Source organism: Eupeodes corollae, chromosome 1, assembly GCF_945859685.1.
Source record: "Eupeodes corollae chromosome 1, idEupCoro1.1, whole genome shotgun sequence".
Lineage (NCBI taxonomy): Eukaryota > Metazoa > Arthropoda > Insecta > Diptera > Syrphidae > Eupeodes > Eupeodes corollae.
In genome coordinates, this window is record NC_079147.1 from 298,953,562 (window position 1) to 298,976,247 (window position 22,686).

The 22,686-nt window shown below is 33.7% G+C and overlaps 2 protein-coding genes across 3 annotated transcripts in view; one reads left to right on the plus strand and one right to left on the minus strand.

Moving 5' to 3' along the window:
- LOC129941363 (protein commissureless 2 homolog) overlaps positions 1 to 22,686 on the minus strand; it is a 123,224-nt gene that overhangs the window by 20,964 nt on the left and 79,574 nt on the right. The gene's annotated exons all lie outside the window — the stretch shown is intronic.
- LOC129941359 (zinc finger protein 701-like) lies at positions 9,603 to 12,340 on the plus strand. The gene has a single exon (XM_056049971.1). It carries the CDS (start codon positions 9,969 to 9,971, stop codon positions 12,033 to 12,035), a length of 2,067 nt encoding a protein of 688 aa, XP_055905946.1. The 5' UTR covers positions 9,603 to 9,968; the 3' UTR covers positions 12,036 to 12,340.

Here is a 22,686-nt window from a genome sequence, read left to right on the forward strand (position 1 = left end):
CAATTCACAATAACGAATTATGGAACACCCAAATTCACTTTCGCAAAGTGTATTCGCAATAATTGAAATGCAGAACATGGGCATTAATATCGAAAACAATATTTTATGTGAAATAAAAAAAGTTTGAAGACAATATTTTTAATTTTTGGAAAGCTATTTGAGTCGAAAGTAAATTTTTACCAAGCTTTAGTATTGTTTTTTTTTAGGTTTTTATTTTTTTCAAAAAAAAAAACTGTTAATTAGATTTTTTTCAAAATGTATATAAAAAAGTAGTTAAAGACAGTATCCCAAAGTTTTGAAAAGATATTTGAGTCGAAAATCAATGATTCCAACTTTTGTTAAATTTCTTTTAAGTTTTTATTTTTTGTAAAAAAACTGTCAGTTCAGTTCATATTTATTTGCAGTTTAAGGCTTAGACTATTTTATAATGAATTAAATTATTTAAGAGATACAGAAGCTTGTTCTTTACATCTACAATACAATAAATTTACAATATTTTAATTTTACTATGGTTATAATAAATTATTAAGGGAAAACACTACAAGAAAAAAACCCTTACATAATACTTAAAAACTAAAACTGCACAAAAACCCAAATTTTACCCAGGCAGTATAAGTTAAAGATTAAGTATGAGTTCATTATCTGAGTAAGAACACCTTTCAAAAAAGTTTTCTTGTAGTTTGTATAGGACAAATTTAATTGGGTTGACATTTGCTCTTTTGTGTAGACGAGTAGTTGAATAAAACCATGGCAAATTTAGCATAAGTTTCAGGATTTTATTTTGGCTTATTTGAAGCTTTTTTTATGTGCGTCTCAGCACAGTCAAACCATACTGGAGCACCATACGTTAGGACCGGTTGGAAAACGGTTTTAAAAATTAATATTTTATTATGTATGCTAAGTCTAGACTTTCTATTTATAAATGGATATAATATTTTAATTAAAAGATTGACTTTGTGGATTGTGATTGATATGTGTTTTTCAAAAGTCAGTTTTTTATCGAGTGTGACTCCTAAATATTTACAATTTCAGACCATTGAATATCAGTAGAGTTTATTTTAAGAATAGTTTGAGGAAGGAAACTTTGTTTTTCTGCGTCTAGTGAACCACATAGCTTGACATTTTTCAGCATTAACTTTTATTATCCACTTAGTGAAGAAGTTAAGAAGAGTGTCTAGTGAATTCTGTAAACTAGAAAGAGCTTCTTGAGGGAGAAGACTTGACGCAAAAAGCGCAGTATCGTCTGCAAACATGGCTACTTCAGTATTGTTTCCAAAATGTGGTAAGTCTGACATAAAAATGTTAAAAAGGATGGGCCCAAGTACAGATCCTTGTGGAACTCCAAAGGAAATATCATACATGGTAGACTTAGCAATTCCAGTGGATACAAAAAATTTTCTATTTTTGACAAAGTTCGTTATAATTTTAATGAGGTAATCAGGGAAATTAAATATTATAAGTTTATAGATAACTCCTTCATGCCATACTGTGTCGAAGGCTTTTTCAATATCTAGTAGTACTAGACCAGTGGAATGTTTTAAGTTTAGGCTGTTTTTAACATACTGTTTTATTCGTAATATTTGATGATTAGTAGAGTGCCCAGCTCGGAAGCCGAATTGCTCTATAGGATATATATTAGCTTCCTCCACATGTATTAAAAGGCGATCCTTTAAAACTTTTTCAAACATTTTACCTAGTGTGCTTAGTAGGCTTATAGGCCTATAACTAGTCGGGTTTTCTTTTGGTTTGCCAGGCTTGCCAATAGGAACCACTTTTGCTATTTTCCACTTTTCGGGGAAATAATAGAGTTTAATACAAGCGTTAAACATAAATGTTATGTATGTTATACCTTTTTTAGGTAACTCTTTTAATAAACGGTTACTAATACCATCAAGACCAGGTGATTTTTTTATTTTCAATTCTTTTACTAAGTTTTTTACTAAGCGGTTGTTGTTGATAAGTGTACTAGTTTGGTTAACAGAAGCACTCTCCATTTTCCTAAGTTTATCCCTTACGAGAACTTCGGTTTGAACGTCGCTCAAGTGAGCTGATATATTATGATTTTGGCTAAATGTTTCAGCCAAAATGTTTGCTTTCTGTTCAGGAGTTACAAAAACCTCATTTTGAACTCGAAGGGGGGGAATATTTGAACCTTTTTTTTTAATTATTTTTTTGACTTTCCAAAACGGCTTGGACCCTTTATCAAAACCAGATAACAAGTTGTTCCAGTTTTGATTACGGAACATTAAGATCTCGTCTTCAATTCGGAAATTTAGGATTTTAAGATTAGTTTTAAATGTGTCCAACCTATACCGAATCCACTTTCTTCTCTCAGAATTTCGCAAACGAATCAAATGTAAAATATTATCCGGCAGGGGTGGGGAATTTGAGTTAAAATTGGCACATTGAATCCTAGGAATAGATACCTCAGCAGCTCGCAGTATTACTTTTTCGAATGTATCCGTCACCGTGTCTATCTGTTCAAACGACTGAACATTGTTTAACGATAGACTTCCTTCGTATAAGTTATCACAAATGTAGGAACGATATCTTTCCCAATTTGCAGAGGAATAATTAAAATGGCCACTAGGATTATTAAAAGAGCAATAAGTTTGTAGTTCTGTACAAACCGGCAAATGATTTGAACTCAATGCATTGATAGTTAAAGGTTGAGAGAAGTGTACTGCATTATTTGTTAAAAACATATCAAGAGTCGAAGGTTGTCCCGAGGAGGTACTAGGAAAGTAAGTAGGTCAATTCGATTTTTCTCAATATTTTACCAAAGGTTGAAAACAATTTTTCTTATAAGTTAAAATTATTTGAAAGCCATAATTTCAAAGTTTTTGAATATTTGAATCGAAATTCAATTTTTATCAACTTTAAATAATGTTTTTTTAGGTTTTTATTTTTTATACAAAAAACTATCAGTTGGATTTTGCTCAAAATCTTACCAGATGTGAAAAATGTTATTTTTCTTTGCATAAAATTGGTTTGGAGATATGTAAAATAATTTTGTATTCGTAAAATTTTCGAAGTGAAAATTGTATCACATTACAATATATTTTATAAAATTTAATTCATGTCTGTAGCGTTTTTGGTTTATGAGACATTTAGGGTTAACCAAAATGTTCACCTTTAAAAAAAAAAAACAACCACGCAATTTTCTTGAGAGCCCTTTCTGCATCTTTCTGCCTTATTATCTGTATAACAAAATTTATTTAAAGTCGATATCTCTTCTGGTTCTCGAGCTATGGACAACGAAAAAACGTTGCGAACGTACGTCTACACGCACGCACAGATATCTTTCTAAAAATCTATTATTTTGACTCTAGGGACCTTGAAACTTCGAGAAATGTCAAAATATTCAATTTTACAAATCGGAAAAGGGCCTAGGTAAATCTAATCTGTATTTGTTTACATAAGAAGTAAAAATTATCAAGAACTAAGTGAAAATTGTGGTTCGACTAAAAATCCCACAGCTCATCTTTATTTTAACTTAATCCCACATCTCATCTTTATTTTAACTTAATCTTAATTGATACGTGGTTGGATATTATTTTCTTATCAAAGATTGGATTGTTACATATTTGATACAAGAAAGTGTTATCCAAGTATAATAATTAGATACCTAGGTTAATTAGATAAGCAAGATAATTTTTAAAAATGTAGGTATTAATTTTACCCTAATGTGATCTGCGTAAGGTTAATGTCCGTATCCCTTCCTTAATAGGTTAAGCATTGAGGTTACTTTATCTACTTGTTTTGTAAATTTTAGCATGTTTAATGAAATAGGGTTGTAAATTACACATCCCTTATATTATTTTTTAGATAGAAAGTTGCAATGCACCAACGCCGATGGAAACAACTCAAAACTCAAGCTATATAAGTGACTCAATTTTGCTAAGGTATATGAATAAGGGGTTGATTTAAAAACTTCAAACCTGTATTTTGAGCAAAAAAATAAGCGATGCATTTTCGTTGGGTCTTATATCCAACTACCTACGTTATAACTGCATACATCATAAACCTTCAACTTTTGTCCTTAAATTAATTTATGGTTTTGAATGACAGACAAAAATGTTTTGAGAAATATAAAAAAAGAATTGCCTACAGCCTCCATGTCGGAAGAGGTACCTACTTTCAATCATTGTCATTAACATTAAATTTCAGGCAGATGGTTTAGGTACCTTCAGTTTTAAGTTAGGTAAGTTAGGTTACCTCTCAGCTCTCAAAAAATATGGTTAACGAGTTCAATGCATGATTTGCCAAATTGGTGAATGTAAATAAATACAACAAATATTAGTTTCACTTTTCAATTCAATTGCGTACAATTATAGAATTTCTTGTTTTTACTGGGTACATAGGTAATAAAATGTATTTTTACCTTTAGGGTTCTTACTACGGAATATTTAAAGAAGACATTATTATATTATTAAAAATAAGGGATTAAAATCAATATTTCCATATGAAAAAGGAAATCTGATATTAAATTATTCTCTACCATTGGTTTTTTATCATGGTAGATTTAGTCTCGAGATTTAAAGATTATGAAAGTAAAGTTAATTTAACTGCAACTATACTCTGTAAGCATAAAAATTTGACTTAAACCTTGTGTGTCTTAAACAGTACACAACTAAATCCTTTATTAGGGAACTTTTTTGACATTTTTAATAAATATTGGTGTCTTATATTACTAAAGGATCCGCCAAACAACTTTTTTTTTTGAAAATGATATAAAATAAATATATAAATATAAATATTTTCTCAAATTTCTTTTTTATTTGAAAATACAAATATTCTGGTTAATAATAGAAAATAATTTGATTCAAATTACTGTCTCGGCTGGCCAAGCAGTAACCCACGCGATCGGTCCAATTTTTAAGCACAATATCGATTGTGCTCAGCTGTATTTTAACAACGGCTTCACGAAGATTGTACTTTAAAGCGTCAATTTTCTTTTACGGCACCCCACAAATAATAGTCCAACGGTGTCAAACGACACCAGCTCTGCGGCTGATAATGCGATCTTCACAAACAGGGCGCGAAACATCTAGTGTAGCGCTGGATGTGTGCGATAACGATTGTCATTGACTCTAACGGCCAATCCTTGCTCATTTTCAAAGAAAAATGGCCCATTATGCCTCTGTACCAAAATCTTCACCAAACAGTGACTCGTTTTGGGTGTATCGTCTTTTCAATGTATGCGTGGGGGTTTTTCGTGTCCCAAATACGACAATTTTTCCATCTGAAAATATGATTTTTTTTGGCAAAATCGGCATCTTCTCTAAGTCGATCGCAGGCTCACTTAACGAAGCAAAAACGCATTGGATGGTCAGTTGGCTTCAACTATTTGAACCAATTAGACTTTGTATAGCGTCATTCCAAGGTCTTTATGCAAAATTGATCTCAATGATGCCTCCGAAATGTTCAATTGTTGAGAGCGACGGTGAATTGATGTTAATGGCGTTCACGCACATTTTCTGCCACAGCAGCAATATTATCGGGTGTACGCACTGTTTTTGGCTTTTCACTCTTTGGTTTATTGATGAGGATGCCAGTTTCTTTCACTTTTTTCACAAGATAACGAACATACGGAGCTGACGGTGCTTCTCTTCTTCAAAAATCCATATGCAATTTTCGCACACGTTCTGCACCATTACCATGATTTTCAAAGTAATGTCGCAATATTTCTCAGCGTTGTTCAAGCGTATGCACAACCAAATTCTTTCAGCGGAATAAAACTAATTATCTGTCAAATCAGACATGAGCTAAGTGTTACCATTCACAAATAAGCATTAGATGAACAAAAAACGTTAGATGGCGGAGCCTTTAGTTTAATATTTGTTTCATAAACTATCCAAAACATAGTTTAAAACTAGTACAACTCATAGTTAAGTATCATGATTAAAATATATTAGTAATTTGGATATGAAAATAAATATTCACCAAAATAACGACAAAGTTAAGCATTTTCGAAAATATAAATCACAAAACTCAAAAAGCAAATAAATTTGGAAACAAATCGAACAAATTTGGAAAGTCTCGTGGGTTATTCGTATATTGCTGATTTTTAAGATTTTATCAATTTTGGTCATAATGCCTCCAGAACATCATAAAACCATTTAACAAAAAGTTCAGTTCTATTTTTTTTTTTAAACTAGTAAAGTATGAGAAAGTGTTCTTCAGAAGAGCCTCGTCTATGTGTTTAGCTAAAATTTTGCAAAACTTGTAACTTACTACACTTTTGAGTGCTCTGAAAGTGAATTTTTATTTTTAAAACTGAACAATACAACTCACTCGTTTAATTCAAACCTCATTTATTCCCATATAGTAATAAAATTCTGCCCAAATACTCTTCTTTTTCTATGCGAATCAAATTAGACACTTTCAAAACTTGTGTATTTATATGATATTAAACAAGACGAGACTATTTATTATAGTCAAACTGTTTAGTGCGAAGGAAACAATTCGGTAAGCTCGCAGATAATATAGTATTTTATAAAATAATTTGTATTTAATAATTAAATACATTATATTAATAGATCATGCAACCACCTGATTTTTAAAGGAAGTTACGTTAGGAAAAGGGCGCAAAAAATTTCCAATTTTCTTAAACCTGAAGAAGGGAATATAAAATAAGAAATGATAACATTCGTGACATTCCTTAAATTCGTATTAACAGTCAACAGCAAGAAAAAATCAAAGATCTTCGTATACATACATATGTGTGATTTTAAACTAATAATATGTTTTTTTATGCCTTAATTATTACGGCAAGAAGACTGAAACTTTTTCATTTCTTTTTTGATTAAATAATTTAAAAATATTGCTGTTATTTTTAATTTTTTTAAATTAATATACTTTTTTGTGATCATTTGTAAAGCCTGTTGAGCTTTATGTTTTTTGTTATTTTATAGCTATATATTAAGTTTTCTGTTAAATAAACTAAAATTAAGTAAATCGATAAAAAAGTTTGTTTTTCTTTCAAAACTGCTTTGTTCCTAAAAAGTTGGAATCAAAAGTCAATTTTTCCAATTGAAAATTTTAAAACTCTTCTTTTAAAAATTTAATTTATTTTTCTAATTTTTGGCTTTACCCAGAAGTAGATAAAGATCATTCCAAAATTCAAACTTAGTCCTTAGACCAATGGCTAATATTATTTTAGCAGCTTTTGAACAGTTTTTTTCCATTTAACTCAAAAAGATCAAAAGTGAAAAAGAAGAGTTTTGAAATTATACCCTCAAAGATCTTTTTTCTCCTGAAACAAGCATTCTTTACTATACCTACATACGTTTTTCTTGTTTGTTTAAAATTGTATAACAAACGCATTCAAAATTGTAGTGAAATGTGTACAAATTGCATTAAAATTGTAAAAAATGGGGAGAGTACGATAACTTAGGCGACAAAGTTTAATGACGGATTTGTATAGAACAGTTTAAAACAAGAATTTTTGACTACGAGAGGGGGTCTATCTCCCCCCGTTTAGGCGGAAATGGCAATTTAAAAAATATATGTACGTTAAATGGAAAACAATTATTAAATAATATTGGTAGTACTTACAACTAAGTTTTATCCTTTTTTTTAAGCCAAAACTTTTGTGTATTAGCTTTTTAAATCAAGTCAAAACTATGCATAGTTTTTGAAAAAAAATTGTTTTAAACTCAAAATATGTGCAAAAAATGTAATTTTTCAAAACTTCAAGATTATCTACTACTGTTTTTTTGGCTTAGCTTATAATTACCAAAAACAGACCACTCAAGCAAAAAAAAGTAATTTATTTAAAATATTTGTTTGGTAGTTTTCAATTTTCTCAAGAACTAGAAGTTATAAAATCATCTAGTTTTTAGTTTTTGATCAAAAACAAATAAGAGAAATAAATTCTAAATTAAAAACAATAGTAGATAATCTTGAAGTATTGGAAAATTACAAAGGTCTAATTTTTTAAACTTTTTTAACTTAAATTTTGAGTTTTAAAATATTTTTTTTCAAAAACTACACATAGTTTTGACTTGATTTAAAAAATGGCTTATAGAAAAGAATATTGGCTATACAAAATGTATTATACTTAATTGAAAGTAATTACCGTTATTTTTTTTACTATTTTTTCCATTTTAAGTAATAATTTTTTTTAAATTGCCCCTCCCGCCTGAACGGGGGGAGATAGACCCCCTCCCATAATAAAAAATGCTTATTTTCAACTGTTCTAAAAAATTCCGTTAAAATATCTTGTAGCCTAAGTTATCGTACTCTTGCCTAAAAAATAAATCTACTCGTATTGTTTTCAATATTTCTTTCTTGAATGTTTTGAGTTTAAAATCAATTTTATTCGGAAAGGATGTAGGTACACATTTACCATTTTTTATATATTTTTTTTCTTCTCGTTATTTGCATTAAAATTTGTTCGCTTAACACAAAATTTAAATTTTAATAAACATAGTTACCGATAAATTCCGATTGATTTTAACAGTAGCATATATGTGAAAATTTACATTCGGTTCCTTCGGCAGCCTTTTATAAGGCTATATAATCAGATTTCTTTTCTTTTCTATTCCATTATTTTGTAATAAAACCATAAGAAATATCAATAAAATTCAGATGTTGCATAAATTCCCATCCCAATAAAGGTACAAAACTTTCCCCCCTTTACAAATTCCACTTTACATGATCCTCATCCTACTCCTTCCTATTCATTGTGAATTTCTCATTCTGATGTTTTTCATCCACCATCTCTTTTTTACAAGAGAAACAAACATCTGTCATGAAAAACAAAAAAAATTATCACTCAAACTCAAGCTAAAAATAATAAAGAAAAATCCACCCCATGTGCCACTTTTGAATACTTTGCGTTGTTATTGCATCGGACGTGTATTGTGTCATCTTCCAGTATTTATTTTCACTCCATGTCCGTCTCCTTCGTTGCAGTTTCTACTAGGCTTGCCAAACTAAGCTATTTTTTGGCTATATTTTCTCAAAATTACACACAAACAATAATTTATATAATTTGACAGCATACATACAATATTGGGCAATATTTTTCTTATCACAAATAAATTATATGAAGATGAAGTTTTTCAATAAAATTATTTAACTAAGCTTGAAACGTCAATTATTTTCATAATGATACAATTATTTTCCGTTGTTTTTTTAACATACATACATAAATTAATTCTGACAGAATTTTCTTTATTAAAACTGGGCTATCTTTTGACCTACTTTTGCTCCTCCGATTTTGGGGCTAAAAATATTTTAAATCTTCGATATCGATCTTGTTAGAGTATGGCAACCCTATTCCAAGCCTTTACCAAACCAACCACCGCCATTATTATAGCATAATTTTAAAAATACCGGCGAAAAGAGAATTTTGCAACAAAAGAAAAAGAACACCAAAACAACAGCAAGCTATTTGAGTTTGATAACAATGGGCCAACCGTTCATCTCACTCTGACACCGATTTGCCATTGTAAAAGAAATAGTACCACCAGTTGACGATTGAGAAAGAAAGAAAAAGAATTATTCTTAAGCAGACAAACACGAGACAACTCCCTCCCATTCTCTAAAACGAGTGTTTTACTCAAATTAAAAATGCCACTCGATCAGACGTCGTCGCGTCGTAGTACGCAGCTAAAGTAAAGCGTCTGTCTCGACTTTGGTGAGACGAGTGGGATTCTGAAATCTCAATTTTCGCAGAGTGTTTCTGTTTCCTTTGTTGGTTTGGTTGGTTTTGTGCGCACGCAGTTTTCTCATTTCTCCCGAGTTCAGTATTTCAGTTGTCTTTTGCATTTATTTTCGTTTTGTGTGTCTATTTTCTGTTTGCTTGTTCGTTGATTAAACTAAAGTAAAGGGGAGCACCCTTGAGCCTTGATGGGGCAACATTAACATTAATACAAAAGTTAGAACCTTTATTTGAATTCGTTCCCAATAAAAAGCAATTGAGTCAAACATAAACAAAAACACTCGGAGCTCGGACAATGATAGTAAACACTGCTTTGGAGCATGTGCCTATCAAACTAGAGAACTTCAATGACGACCACGAAGACCATGGGTATCCCAATTCCAAAGATTGTTCATCTGTTTGGAGGACGGCGGCGTCATCCTCATCAAAATTCACACAAGATGAAGAAGCTGCTGAATCTTCCTTGGTCTTAGCTTCAGCTTCCTGCTCTGACTCTAGCTCTGCCGCTATCGTCATCGACAACAGAACGAAAACGGCAGAAAATCTGGAACTACTCGAGGATGTTATCGAGAGCTGTGGCAGTGTGTTCATCTACAGTCGGCGCAAATTGTTCCTGATTTGTGGCTTCTGTGACAGTAAGTATGCGAATATGTTACAGTTTGCCAAACATCTAAATGACTGCCACAAGATTTTCTATGAGAATTGTGTGGAGATGCAAAATCAAAATCAGTTTGTTCATCAGACACACCCGACAGATGATAGTGACTCAGATGCGGCAACGACAGCGTCATCGTCGTTGTCGGCATCCTCGGGTCTAATTGTGAAGGGTGGGTTTCAAATTCGTTTTCTTGGGGAGAGTGCGACTGCGGAGAATGAAGAGGAATCCTTACCAACCCCAACGGATGTGTTGTTGCGACATGTACCCATAAAAGTTGAGGACGAGCAAGTTCTGGAAGACGATGAGAACGCTATGCATGATTTTGAAAACAACATTGAGAGTTGTGGCAACATATTTATCATGAATCGCAAGAAGCTATTCCTGATTTGTGGCTTCTGTGAGGGCAGGTATGGCAATATGGAGCTCTTTGCTGCACATTTGCATGAGTGTCATAAGGTGTTCGAGGAAGACGACGATGGTAATCAGCAGAGTATGATGGTTGCTCCACAGCCTCTGCAAGAAATCAAAGAAGAACCTCAGGAAGTTCTTGTTGCTGTGAAGCGAAACTCAAACACAAGGGAAAGCCTACTGCCGATGGTTGCCATTCCGACTGTTGGCAATGAAGACATCATCCCTACTGCAACAGTTCATATGGAGGAAGGAGTTTCCTCCTCCATAAAGCCCAAGAGAAAAAGAGCACTTTTGGGACCACGGAGTGAACGTGACTCATCCAAAGACACCGATGATTTGTCGGGAGAGAGTTTTTTCTCCGAACAGATTCCAAGTAGGGAGGAGGAATACTTTCAGAGGGGCACCAAGGGTACGAACCACTGCTGTCGGCAGTGCCCCAAGCAGTTCAAGAAACTCTCCCGGATGATGGACCATGTCCGGATACACACAGGAGAGAAGCCCTACAAATGCCTCCAGTGTGGAAAGTGCTTCCGCATTAAGCTGCGTTTGAGTGAGCATCTAATGCGCCATCGAGATATAAAGGCTTTCAAATGCGAAATATGTGGATTGCCCTGTGCTACACGGCAGGACTACACGCTCCACAAACGTCATCACACCGGGGACAAGCGCTACAGTTGCAAGGAGTGCGGTAAGGCGTTTGTCCGCAGCAGCGATCTCAAGACTCATCTGCGCATCCATTCCGACGAGCGGCCGTTCAAGTGTGAAATCTGCAACACCACGTTCCGGGCCAATCAAAATCTAATCATGCACCGGAGGATGCATGAGCCTGATAAACCTTTCAAGTGTGACTTCTGTGACAAGAGATTCAGGAGGAAGATCGACAGGAAGGTCCATCATAGAACACACACTGGCGAGAAGGCGTACAAATGTGAGATCTGCAATCGAGGTTACTCGGCCAAGGTGCACGTTCGTCAGCATATCGAGAAGAGGCACATGAAAGCAATGCAACAGCCTCAGGATGAAAACAATTGCCAAACCAAAGTGGAGAAGCCTTTGAAGATGAATAAGATGTTTAAGTGTTCCATCTGCACAAAGGCCTACTCAGCCAAATACACACTGCTTCAACATATCAAAAAAGTTCATAACCTAGAAGCAGTACCTACACCAACAACAATACCACAAGTAACAACACCAATCAAAGATGATACCTCACAACAGTCAACAAACATTACCAATCTAAGTCCTCCTGAAATTGCAGCTAATCCACCTTTGAGTGAATCACAAACATTATAGACGTAGTTTTCTTTTTGGTGTTTTATTTTATTTTGACACAACTCGAAATGTATACTCGCTTTGTAGACTTTTAAGAACAAACAAAAATGTAAACAAAACAATTTCCCTTAGGACTTAAGTTAATGATAATGATTAATGGTTAAGATAAAAGTTATGACGTTGACGTCCCCTTTAGTCCAAATAGATCGGGACAAGGATGTGCAAAATGTAACTGAAAAAAGACATTTTTATTTTATTATAGTAGATGTAACATTTGGATATTAAAGCTAGAAAACAAAAAAAAAAAAACAAACAAAAATAAAATGCAAAACAATGACTATTTTTTATACTAAACAGTATTTTTATTTTTTCAATAACTTCTTAGTTTGATCAGATTTTGGATTTTTAAATGTTTGAGAGGCAAAGATTTAAAGGCTATAGAGGAGATTGGCATGAAAATGGCATTGGTACTTTCACTTTCTAATTTAAGGTATTTAAAGAAAGTAAAGGATACAAGAAAAGCACAAACTGTTGGACATGGGGTTTGGGTAGTTTTTTTGAGAATTTTGCGTTTGGTTATGTTGCAAAGTTTTGACAAAAGCTATTGGGTCTTCATCATTTAAAAAAAAAAGATAACTTTAATACAATGGCTAAAAGTTAATAAGGTTACTCAAACATTTTTGAATGTTGTCAATAACGAAAAATTTAACAACAAAACAAATTTCATATATTGGAAAATATGCTGATGTAGATTGTAATGGCTTTATCATTAAATAAAAAAATATGTTTTTATCAATTTCAATGTAGGCAACTTAATAATATTGTAACCGAACGAAACTTTTAGATTCTTGAAAAAATAAATAAATACAATGAGAGCTATAAAATGTACATATGTACATATATATTGTATTTCAAAACATGTTTAGCTTTGTGAAAAATTTTACACTACAGCAAAAATAGCGTTTAATTTGGGCTAGCCAGGCGTATACTTGATTTTTTTATACATAAAATTAAATAATTGGTGGTCCGTTGAGAACTAGGGCCTAGTGACTTACAACTCTCAACCATTCCTGTGTGCGAGTAATGTTGTCAGGAATGGAGGGGACCTACAGTTTATATGCTGAATCCGAACGGCTAATTTGAGAAAGCACTTTTTTCCTGACAAGAATTACTCTTGGAGGAATTGTCAATCCCTCGCAGGAGGCAGTACCCTAGAAAAGACTTTAGATGGCATAGGCAGGGATCGAACCCAAGACCTCTGGCATGACAGTCCAAGGCACTAACCATCATGCCACGGGTACTGATTTTTTTATACATAGGCTATACATATTATGTGTTTTTTAAAAGATTGGGAATTCTTAAAAATAATGTAACAACGACAGAGATACTGTTTGTATTGATTTCATGAAATTTGTGTTTTTGAATGATGATGAATAGTAGCAGCGGTTAAGAGTTGGTAAGTCTATTCGATCAGTTCAATTTTTTGCATAAACTCTTTCCGTATGGCGCCAATGATGGCTTGATGACTCCAGTTAATAGGACCACTTCTAGAAATTGATCTTGTAATAAATTGATGGTTAATTGAGCTGTTTAAGAAGTTGTGCGAGGTTTGTTGAAACCAAATGTCATTAATGTTAAGCGCATTCATTTTTTAAACTAAAAAACATTCAACGTAACTGCAGCTCAATTTTTATTTCGAACGATATAAGTACCAATGATACTGCAAGCTTTAGAATTGTCTTAGCCCGATTCACGTCACATTTGCTTATAGAAGAAGCCATTAAACTTAAAATGAGCAATTTTGAACTTCGCGTAAAATCAGAAATCACAACATAGTTTGACATTTCTACTGTCATTTTATAAGTAAAACCGTTTTAATGATGACAGCTGAAGCTGTATTGGATTACAAAGATAATAGTAAATAAAGTTTTTAATTATTTATGCAACAAGCAATGTTTACATTTATTCGTAAATTCATAATAAAAATTCATGGGGTTGAAAAGCCAAGTAAACTAGGTTGATTATGTTTGTTTACTTTAAGTTTATTATTATGCGCCATTGTACATAATGTACATAATGTACAGTATAATAATAAATGATTAAAATTGATTAATTGTGGATAGATAAATCCTAAATCTTATTGTATGGTAGAAGAGCTTCATGGGCATTTTTTTTTAAATTAGCGAACACTTAAAGGGTTTTGTAATCCTTTAAAATACAGTGTGAGTATTAGGAAAAGGGGGATAGGTTGGATAGGAGGTGTCGGTGTACATTGGTTTCAAATTTCTGAACATTGCAATGACAGGGAAATATAGAGCTGGGCAAGGCGTTCCACATTCGAGTAGTACGGCTAAAAAAAGAATCTCTGTACATCATAGTACGGCCGAAGTTGGGCTCAAGGGTAAGCACATTCCGAAGATGTCAAGATTCTCCATTTCGTTGATCCAAGTGCCACTCATAGAAGTGGCAAAGAGGGTTTATCTCGCTTTAACGATGGAGGACAGCATTGCGTTTTCGAAGCATTAAATTCCACACGATTTCTTATTCCCCATTGTACAATGCTATGTAGGTCGGAATTTAATGAGCTAATCATATTTTGCCGTTGCAGTTCCACATCCAAAGAGGAGGGTTGTGAATCTGGAAACGAATATGAAAACCTGACAGCGCTATCGTCAGCGAAACAATGTATTGGATTAGAAGTAGTAGACAGGAGAGAAAGAGATTCGGAGACAAAACAGGGCCCTGGGGGCACACCAGCATTTATTTTATGAGTTTCAGACTTGAATCCGTCCAAAACAACTTGTATTGAACGGTTCGAAAGAAAATTTCTAATCCAACGAAGAAGGGATTCGTCGATACCGAAAGCACGAATTTTCGATAAGAGAGCAAGATGCCAGACTTTATAAAATGCCTTGGAAATATCAAGTGCAATAACCTTACTTCTCCAAAACGATGTAAAGATTCGTTCCACTGTTCGGTGAGATAAACCATGAGATCACCAACGGACCTATTGCTACGAAAGCCGTATTGCCGGTCATTAAGAAGCTTCCGTTCCTTCCTGGCTTTCATTCCCAGATGAATCATACTAGAAATCACATCTACACTGGAGTCTACGTCGCTATCGAGGAAGCATAGCGACCAGTTAAAGCTCCTGAAGAAATTATTGAGACCGTCAAAGTTGGCTTTCTCGTACTCCCAAACGGTTCTCTTTGGAGCTCTTTTTTTAACTGGATTTGTTTGACACGAGAAATTAGCAGATATGACACTGTGGTCCGATGTGCCTAGAGGCGTCAATACACTGATTGTGTACTTATCAGGATCAGAAGTGAGAAACAAGTGAAGTGTATTTTTTGCTCGGCCGTTAACGTCCGATATACAAGTAGACTCATTGACAAGCTGAGTAAGATGGTTAAACTCAGCAAAAATCTCAGCTTACATTCCTTCGGGCGTTGTCTGGCCCGAATGGCTAAGCCACGATGAATTGTGAACATTAAAATCACCCGTAATAACGGGTTCAGTGTGCGGATACAGGGAGACAATTCTTTGTATGGAGTCAGACAGAGCATAAAATTCCTGAGAAGTTGAAACTCTGTCCAGGTTTGGGTTCTGATAAAGAAAACAATAGTGAATGATGTGAATACACGGAAAGTCTTAATTGTTGCCTTTTTCCCTTTGTGTTGCTTTTTTTTATATATATTGCTGTTGTTTTTCATTGTTTTTTTATCATATGTAAAAAGAACTAAAGTTCTCCAACCTAAACCCGAAAAACACAAACAGAATTTCAGTATAATTCGAAGCAGTTCTTAACAAGTAGGACATCTTTATGGGAGGATGAAATGTTTCCTTATTCTCCTGGGGAGATGGCGTTGAGGTGGATATTTCAGTAGGACAACGACCAGAAACAAACCAACAAACTGACCAACAAATGTTTCTGGACAAAGTTGATGTTCTTGTTTCTGGTCTTTTCAGTCGCTACGTTAAAACCTGATTGAAAATCTTTACGCTGAGCTAAAGTAAACACGGTAATGGCTCGGTGCAATCAAAGTAACGATAAAGAACTCATGTTTAACGTCTCCTGAAGTAAAATGTCAACTTCTTGTAAATTCTATACAAAGGCGCTGTAAAGCTTTTACAAAAATTAAGGATAGGTACCAAATGTTGATTGCATTCATAAGGTAAAAAACAAATATACCCAATATTAATTTGAAAAGATAAAAATGTTATTATGTTTTTTTGAATGCCTTTTAAATAGTATAATTTTTCAAAGGCTTATTTAAAACAGGAAGCAATAGTAAAATACTTCAAGTAGTACCCGTGCCATGATGGTTAGTGTGTTGGGCTATCATGTCAGAGATTTTGGGTTCGACCCCTGCCTGTATTATCTAAAATGTTTTATTCACGGTTACTGCCTCTTGCGAAGAATTGACTTATGCGAGTAATTGACTTGCGCGAAAGTGCTTTCTCAAATTATCCGTTCGGATTCGGTTTTAAATTGTAGGTTCCCTGACTTAATCGCGCACAGGAATGGTTAAGAGTTGGAAGTCACTTGGCCCTAGTTCTCAACGGATTGTTGTGCCATCTAGCAAATAATTTCCAGAATGCGGAGCAGTTGTTCTGGCTCTAAACGATTCTTAGTGAATTAGCAAAACTTGCTGAATAAAAATGACAACACAGTTTGACTTTTCTCAACTGGCAAAGCATAGACAACAATCATCGAAACTTTTCAGTAAAAGTTAAAAAAACACCATTTATAAGTAAAAGCGTTTTATTTATGACAACTTAAGCTTAATTGGAAAATTAAAATTGTAAATAGAATTTTGAATTATTTATGCTGCAAACAAAATGTTTACGCTGATTCGTAAATTCATGATATGGAGATTGACGAGTAAACTATGTATGAAGTATGTACATAATTTATTTGAGTTTATCATTATAAGCTTCATATAGCATAGGTACAGTTGCGGTGGAAAAAATAGAACTCCTAGTGTTATTCGAAATGTCAATGAGAGAAAAGTTTTACAGATAAAAGCAACATTTTGTTGTGTGAAGAGGTTCATAAAGTTATAATTTCATTATTTAAGGGCATATGTTAGAAGACCTCCAAATTACCAACTCAACTCAAAATTTTGGTGGCAGTAGAGACACTGATCGGGAATTGTTCATATAACAGTGTGGGACATCTTCATGTTAAAATATTGTAGAATGCCTTATGCATTTTTGGAAATGCCCTTGAAGTGAATCCTTAAACATGACACAGTCCTAAAGAAAGCTAGTCAATGAATGTTTCTTGAAATCAAAGTTTATGTTAATGAAAAAATTCGGACGTAAAGACGGAAGTTAAGAATCCATAAATGTTCCTAGATATTAAATGCTTGTAAACTAAAAGCATTGAACAAGTACTTATTTTAATTTCGTATCTCACTTCAAGGTCTGGATACATATTCGGATTAAGATGGTACATTTTTTTTTTAAATTCTATTCTTGTTTAGTGTTTGGAATTCCAGCATTAAGCAGCCCTAAATTTTCCCATCGTTATTTTTTAAAAGATTTTGTATGTTTATGTGTAGTGTAAGTGAAGCCCGCTCCAAGAAGATTTTTGCTAGTCTCGTCTCGGCCTTGTAAAAGTCGAAAAATTTCAGTCTCGTTTCGGTTGTTTCATCGGTAGTCTCGTCTCATCTCCCCTATGTCCATTTTTATGATTTGAATTATTTGAATAGATTTCATTCGGCTGTCGCTTTCTCTTCTCGGAAGCAACAAAAGTAATATAGTCTCGTCTTGTCTAGGTTAAACTTGATAAAATAAAACTGAGGCCAAGATTAGTTTCGTCTTGTTGCCATCCCTAAGTGTTTCTACACTACATCAAAAAATTGCATAAATGGGTTTCCCTTACACTATGAACTTCCTACCACAAATCTGAGCTTATTGACTTTACTTGATAAAATTATAATGTTTAATAGGAAATGCAACAAAACTGCAACAAAATGTTCGAGCTTTGCCTCATGGTTTTTTTTACCGTTAGTAGAATTTTGCCAGGAATGTCAAAAAATTGCTCGTACATCAAACAAATGTTCGTTCACTGCTTTCTTCTCTAACAAAATGGAAATAACGGTTCTTTTGAAATGTAATTTGTGTACTGTAATGATATTGAGAGATCTAGGTTCAGTATATGCAGTGGTGTATTGATCTTTTCGATGGTTATTTTTTTTAATTTTGCGAAGTTTATTTTGAAAATGGAGGCTTCCCATAAAAAAGTACCTCTTGAAATAAGAAAACTGATTTTTAAACTAAGAAATGACGGAAAAAGTCATGCCGAGTAATCGCCAACTATTGGTAGTTCAATATGTATTAAAAAATTATTTGAAAAATAAAAGCTTTGAAGTGGCCACAGGAAAAGGTCGAAAAAAAAATATTAGACGCTCATATGGAACGAAAAATTTAGCGAATGGTAAAGGCTGATCCCAAGTTTAGTGCTCCTGAAATAGCTTCTGACATTCAAGCAAATGATGGAATATCGTTTAACTCTCAAACTGTTCTGAACTTTCTACATTCAAAGGGTCACACGGTACAAAAAAAATCCTATATTTCCAAAGCAAACGTTTCAAAACGCTTGAACTATGTGAATGCATACGTTTCGAAACCAGTTAATTTTTGGAAAAATGTGTTATTCCTTGACAAGAGCAAGTTTAATGTCTTTGGGTCGGGCGGTCGCAGATTTGTGTGGAGGAAACAAAACACAGCATTAGATGTGAAAAATTTACAATAAACGGTGAATTATCGTACTAATTTATTTTGTTTTGTTTTTAATCCTCATATAATTAAAAATACCAACATTAAAAAAAGAATGGTTGAAAATCTGTTTTTCATCAAATACCTTATCTATTATTTTGAAGAATCACCTGTACGAACAATTTTTTGATATAGTGTACATTGATGTCAAGCTGAACACTAAAACCGAATTTCTTATCCGGGGTTATCTCAAAAATCCCTTCTCCTCTTAACTTTTGATGTTAGCAGCTTGACTTCAAGCTAAAACGTCCACAACACACATAAGAAAGTTATTATGTTGGATTGAAGATTGATTTTTTGACTCGATTTTTTGTTGATAAAAAAATGCCTGGGTTTACAATTTGACCTTAAAAATTAATGCAAAAAATTCTAAAATTTGGAAGAGTCATTAATATGACGGACTTTCAAATAAAAATCAAGAGTTGTTTGTTTGTGCTCTAAGTTTGGCAAAATTTGACGTGACGCGACGTTTGAAACAAAATAATAAATATACTAGTTGTTTTCATGCACTGCGTAATTTGTAAGCCCACACAAAAGATTGGGCAGGTTCAGACGACATAAGAGACTTGAAAGTAAGGCCAATTTCTAGCATCTGCTTCGCCAGCTGTCAAAAAATTTCCTTCCAATTAAGGAAACTTTATTAGAAAGTTGACTGGAAAGTTAGTCAAGAAAAATTTCCCTAACAAATCAAGTAAAGTCAACTTATGTCAAAATGACAACTGCTCATGTTTTTTTCATTCAAGTGAAAGCTGAGCTTTACTACTTTATAATTTATTTATTTTCTGCACAATTTCATTTAATTTTTTCTGTAAAAAGCTTCCCTGTAAATTTGTAAGAAATAAGTAATATTTCTTTACAATACAAAATACAATTCGTGATGGACTTGTAGCTTGCCTGGGGAATGTTCTGTAGACAATCATGATTAAGGTAGTTTTTGTACTATGAACTTGAAGTAGAGGTTTGTGAAGTAAAGTTCTAAATTTGAAATTTATGAGACTTAAAAATCTAACTACTTGCCTTGGTCAAAATTTACATTCAAAGAATGAAGTTGACTGCAAATGAAGCCCCGTATGTTGTCTAAACCTGTCCATTTTGAACGCCCTTTAAATTATTAGACGTCAAATACTAACTAACTAACTAACTATATGAACAAATCAATTTTTTGGAAGTTCTTGTAATTAAAAGTCACAATAAAGATTGGTTAAGTTTTCTAGAAAAATTTGAATAATTTTATCCACCGAAATTCTGAGAGAATTAAAAATAATTGTGCAAAGCATTTTCAATCAATCAAATTTTGACAATACATTTACAAATTGGTAAACTTAACCAAATGGATGCGTTCAATCTCATGTTGGATAAGTGAATTTTTGGATACTTCATGGACTGAGTTGTATACCTAAATTGAGATAGCTGACAAGTGAAAAAAAATCTTTCAGATGGACACAAAAAGTAGACAAGCATTTAGATTTAAAAAAATAATTTCAATGGATAACTTTGAAAATTGACTGAATTTTTACCGAAAAAAATACAAATTTGAAAATTATTTCCTGGTTAATTCAAATTAAACCATATGTTGAATAAGCTGTTCTGTCAGATACCCACATATAAAGAAATTCTTGGATTCCTTTGGATCCTTTTTTTTACATCCCAGCTGTTTTGGAACACCTGTTCTTTTACTAACAAACAGTTATCCGTATACCCTATCTGACTGAGATTGAACGCAGTCAATTGTAAACTTTTACAGTGTTTTAATTTAGCATTTTTACCTAGTTACCCACTCGTACTTATTATAGGTTAGGTTGGGTTGGAGTGGCTGTCCAGATGTTATTGACGCACGTAGACCTCAAGGGTCCATTGTGATACCACTAAAGAGGTTACTCATGGGAGAGTAATGAATTTAAACAAACCATTTTGTACTTTTAATAAAGTTAGAGAGACGTTTTGTGTCAATCGTTGCCAGTTCACTGATGTTATTGAAGAAGGGATTACCGAGGAAGTAATTCCTTCTAATGGAGAGTGCTGGACTGTTTCCTCTTCCTCCTCGTCCATGCAGCTTCTACAAAAGTCATTTGAGTAGACCCCTAGCCTCAGAGCATGTCTTCCTATTAGGCAGTGTCCTGTTATTACTCCAATTGTAGAGCTTATAATTTGTCTGCTCAGGGATATCAAGCCTTTTGATCGTTTTAAGTCTATGCTTGGCCATATTTGCTTGGTTGCTAGGCAGGTGGTACTTTTTGACCATCTAGCATTTGTTGATTCTAGATCATATTGCTTGAGAAGATATTTGCATGTAGAAAGTAGTGTTCCTATGTTATGTTTTTGTCTAACATGAGACTGATGTGTTCCGTTTTTGGCGAGCTCATCGGCTTTGCAATTTCCCGAAATGTCTCTGTGGCCCGGCACCTAAATGAGGTGAATGTTAAACTGTTCCGTCATCTCATTCAGAGATGATCGACAATCGTGGACTGTTTGAGAGTTTGTGGAGACAGACGCGAGAGATTTAAGAGCGGCTTGGCTGTCTGAGAAAATTCGAATATTCTTACAAGATATAACGTTTTCTTTCAGCCAGGATAGTGCTTCTTTAATCGCCATTACTTCTGACTGGAATACACTACATTGATTGGGAAGTCTATAGAATAGACTGAGATTCAGTTGTTCTGAAAAGATACCACTTCCAACTCCGTGATCGGTCTTTGAACAGTCAGTATAGAAGTGTACCGCATTATCTTCCAGGGGTCTCTCTTCTTCCCAGGAGGATCTTGAAGGGATGGATACATGGAATCTTTTACCAAATACCATTTTTGGTCTGAAATTGTCTAGAATAGTCCATTATTGTTACTGGTCCATTGAGAGGTGGCTCTAAGCCTTACACATGAGTTGGCAGCCACCTTTTTAGAGAAGATGTCAAGTGGTGATAGGTTTAAAAGCACTTCCATTGCTGCGGTTGGTGTTGAGCGAAGTGCTCCTGTGATGCACATACCTGCTGACCGCTGGACTTTGATGAGCTTATTTGGATTTACCATCTTGTCCAGGGCGGTCCACCATACGACGGCTCCATAAATGAGTATCGGCCTGATTACCGAAGTGTATAGCCAGTTTGTTATTTTTGGGGAGAAGCCCCATTTTGATTATATGGCCTTTTTACAAGTAAAAAGCGCTACAGTAGCCTTTTTGACTCTTTCATCAATATTTGCCTTTCAAATTAGATTTTTGTCTAAAATGAGGCCCAAATATTTAGCTTGATCGGAAAAGCTTAATGGTATTCCTCTAATCTTGGGTGGGCTAATCTGAGAAATTTTATATCTTCTCGAAAAGAGTATTAATTCTGTTTTGTGTGGGTTGACGTCCAATCCACATTGCTTAGCCCATTTAGTTAGACTGTTTAGGGCATTTTGTAGGAGTTCCGAGAGATAACTTGGGGGTGCTTCCCAGATAAGGATATCGCAACCTCGTCGTCAGCATAGGCAATCACCTTAAAACCCTCTGCTTCCAATGCTGTAAGTAGGTCGTTTACTACCATGTTCCATAAAAGAGGCGAAAGGACTAACTACTTATTATAAGAAGTTTACTTAATTCCCGACCTAAATTGTATTCTTGTATTGTTTTAAAAAGGCCAATCATTATTTAATAAATTAATAAAATACTCTCAATTCAATTCAGAGTAAACTCAAAAAATTTAAAAATTACCTAATGTTCCTATATAAAAAAATTATCTTTTTTATAATTTTGAATGGCTTTTGTCTTGAAAGTGCTGTTTGTAAAGTTTTAATCAAAACAAATGCAAATGTAGCTTTAACCCAAATATTGGTTTCCAAAGTACAAATCAACAAAAGAAGAGCCTTAGAAATGTTATCTGCATATTAAGATGTTGTAGATCCACATACAA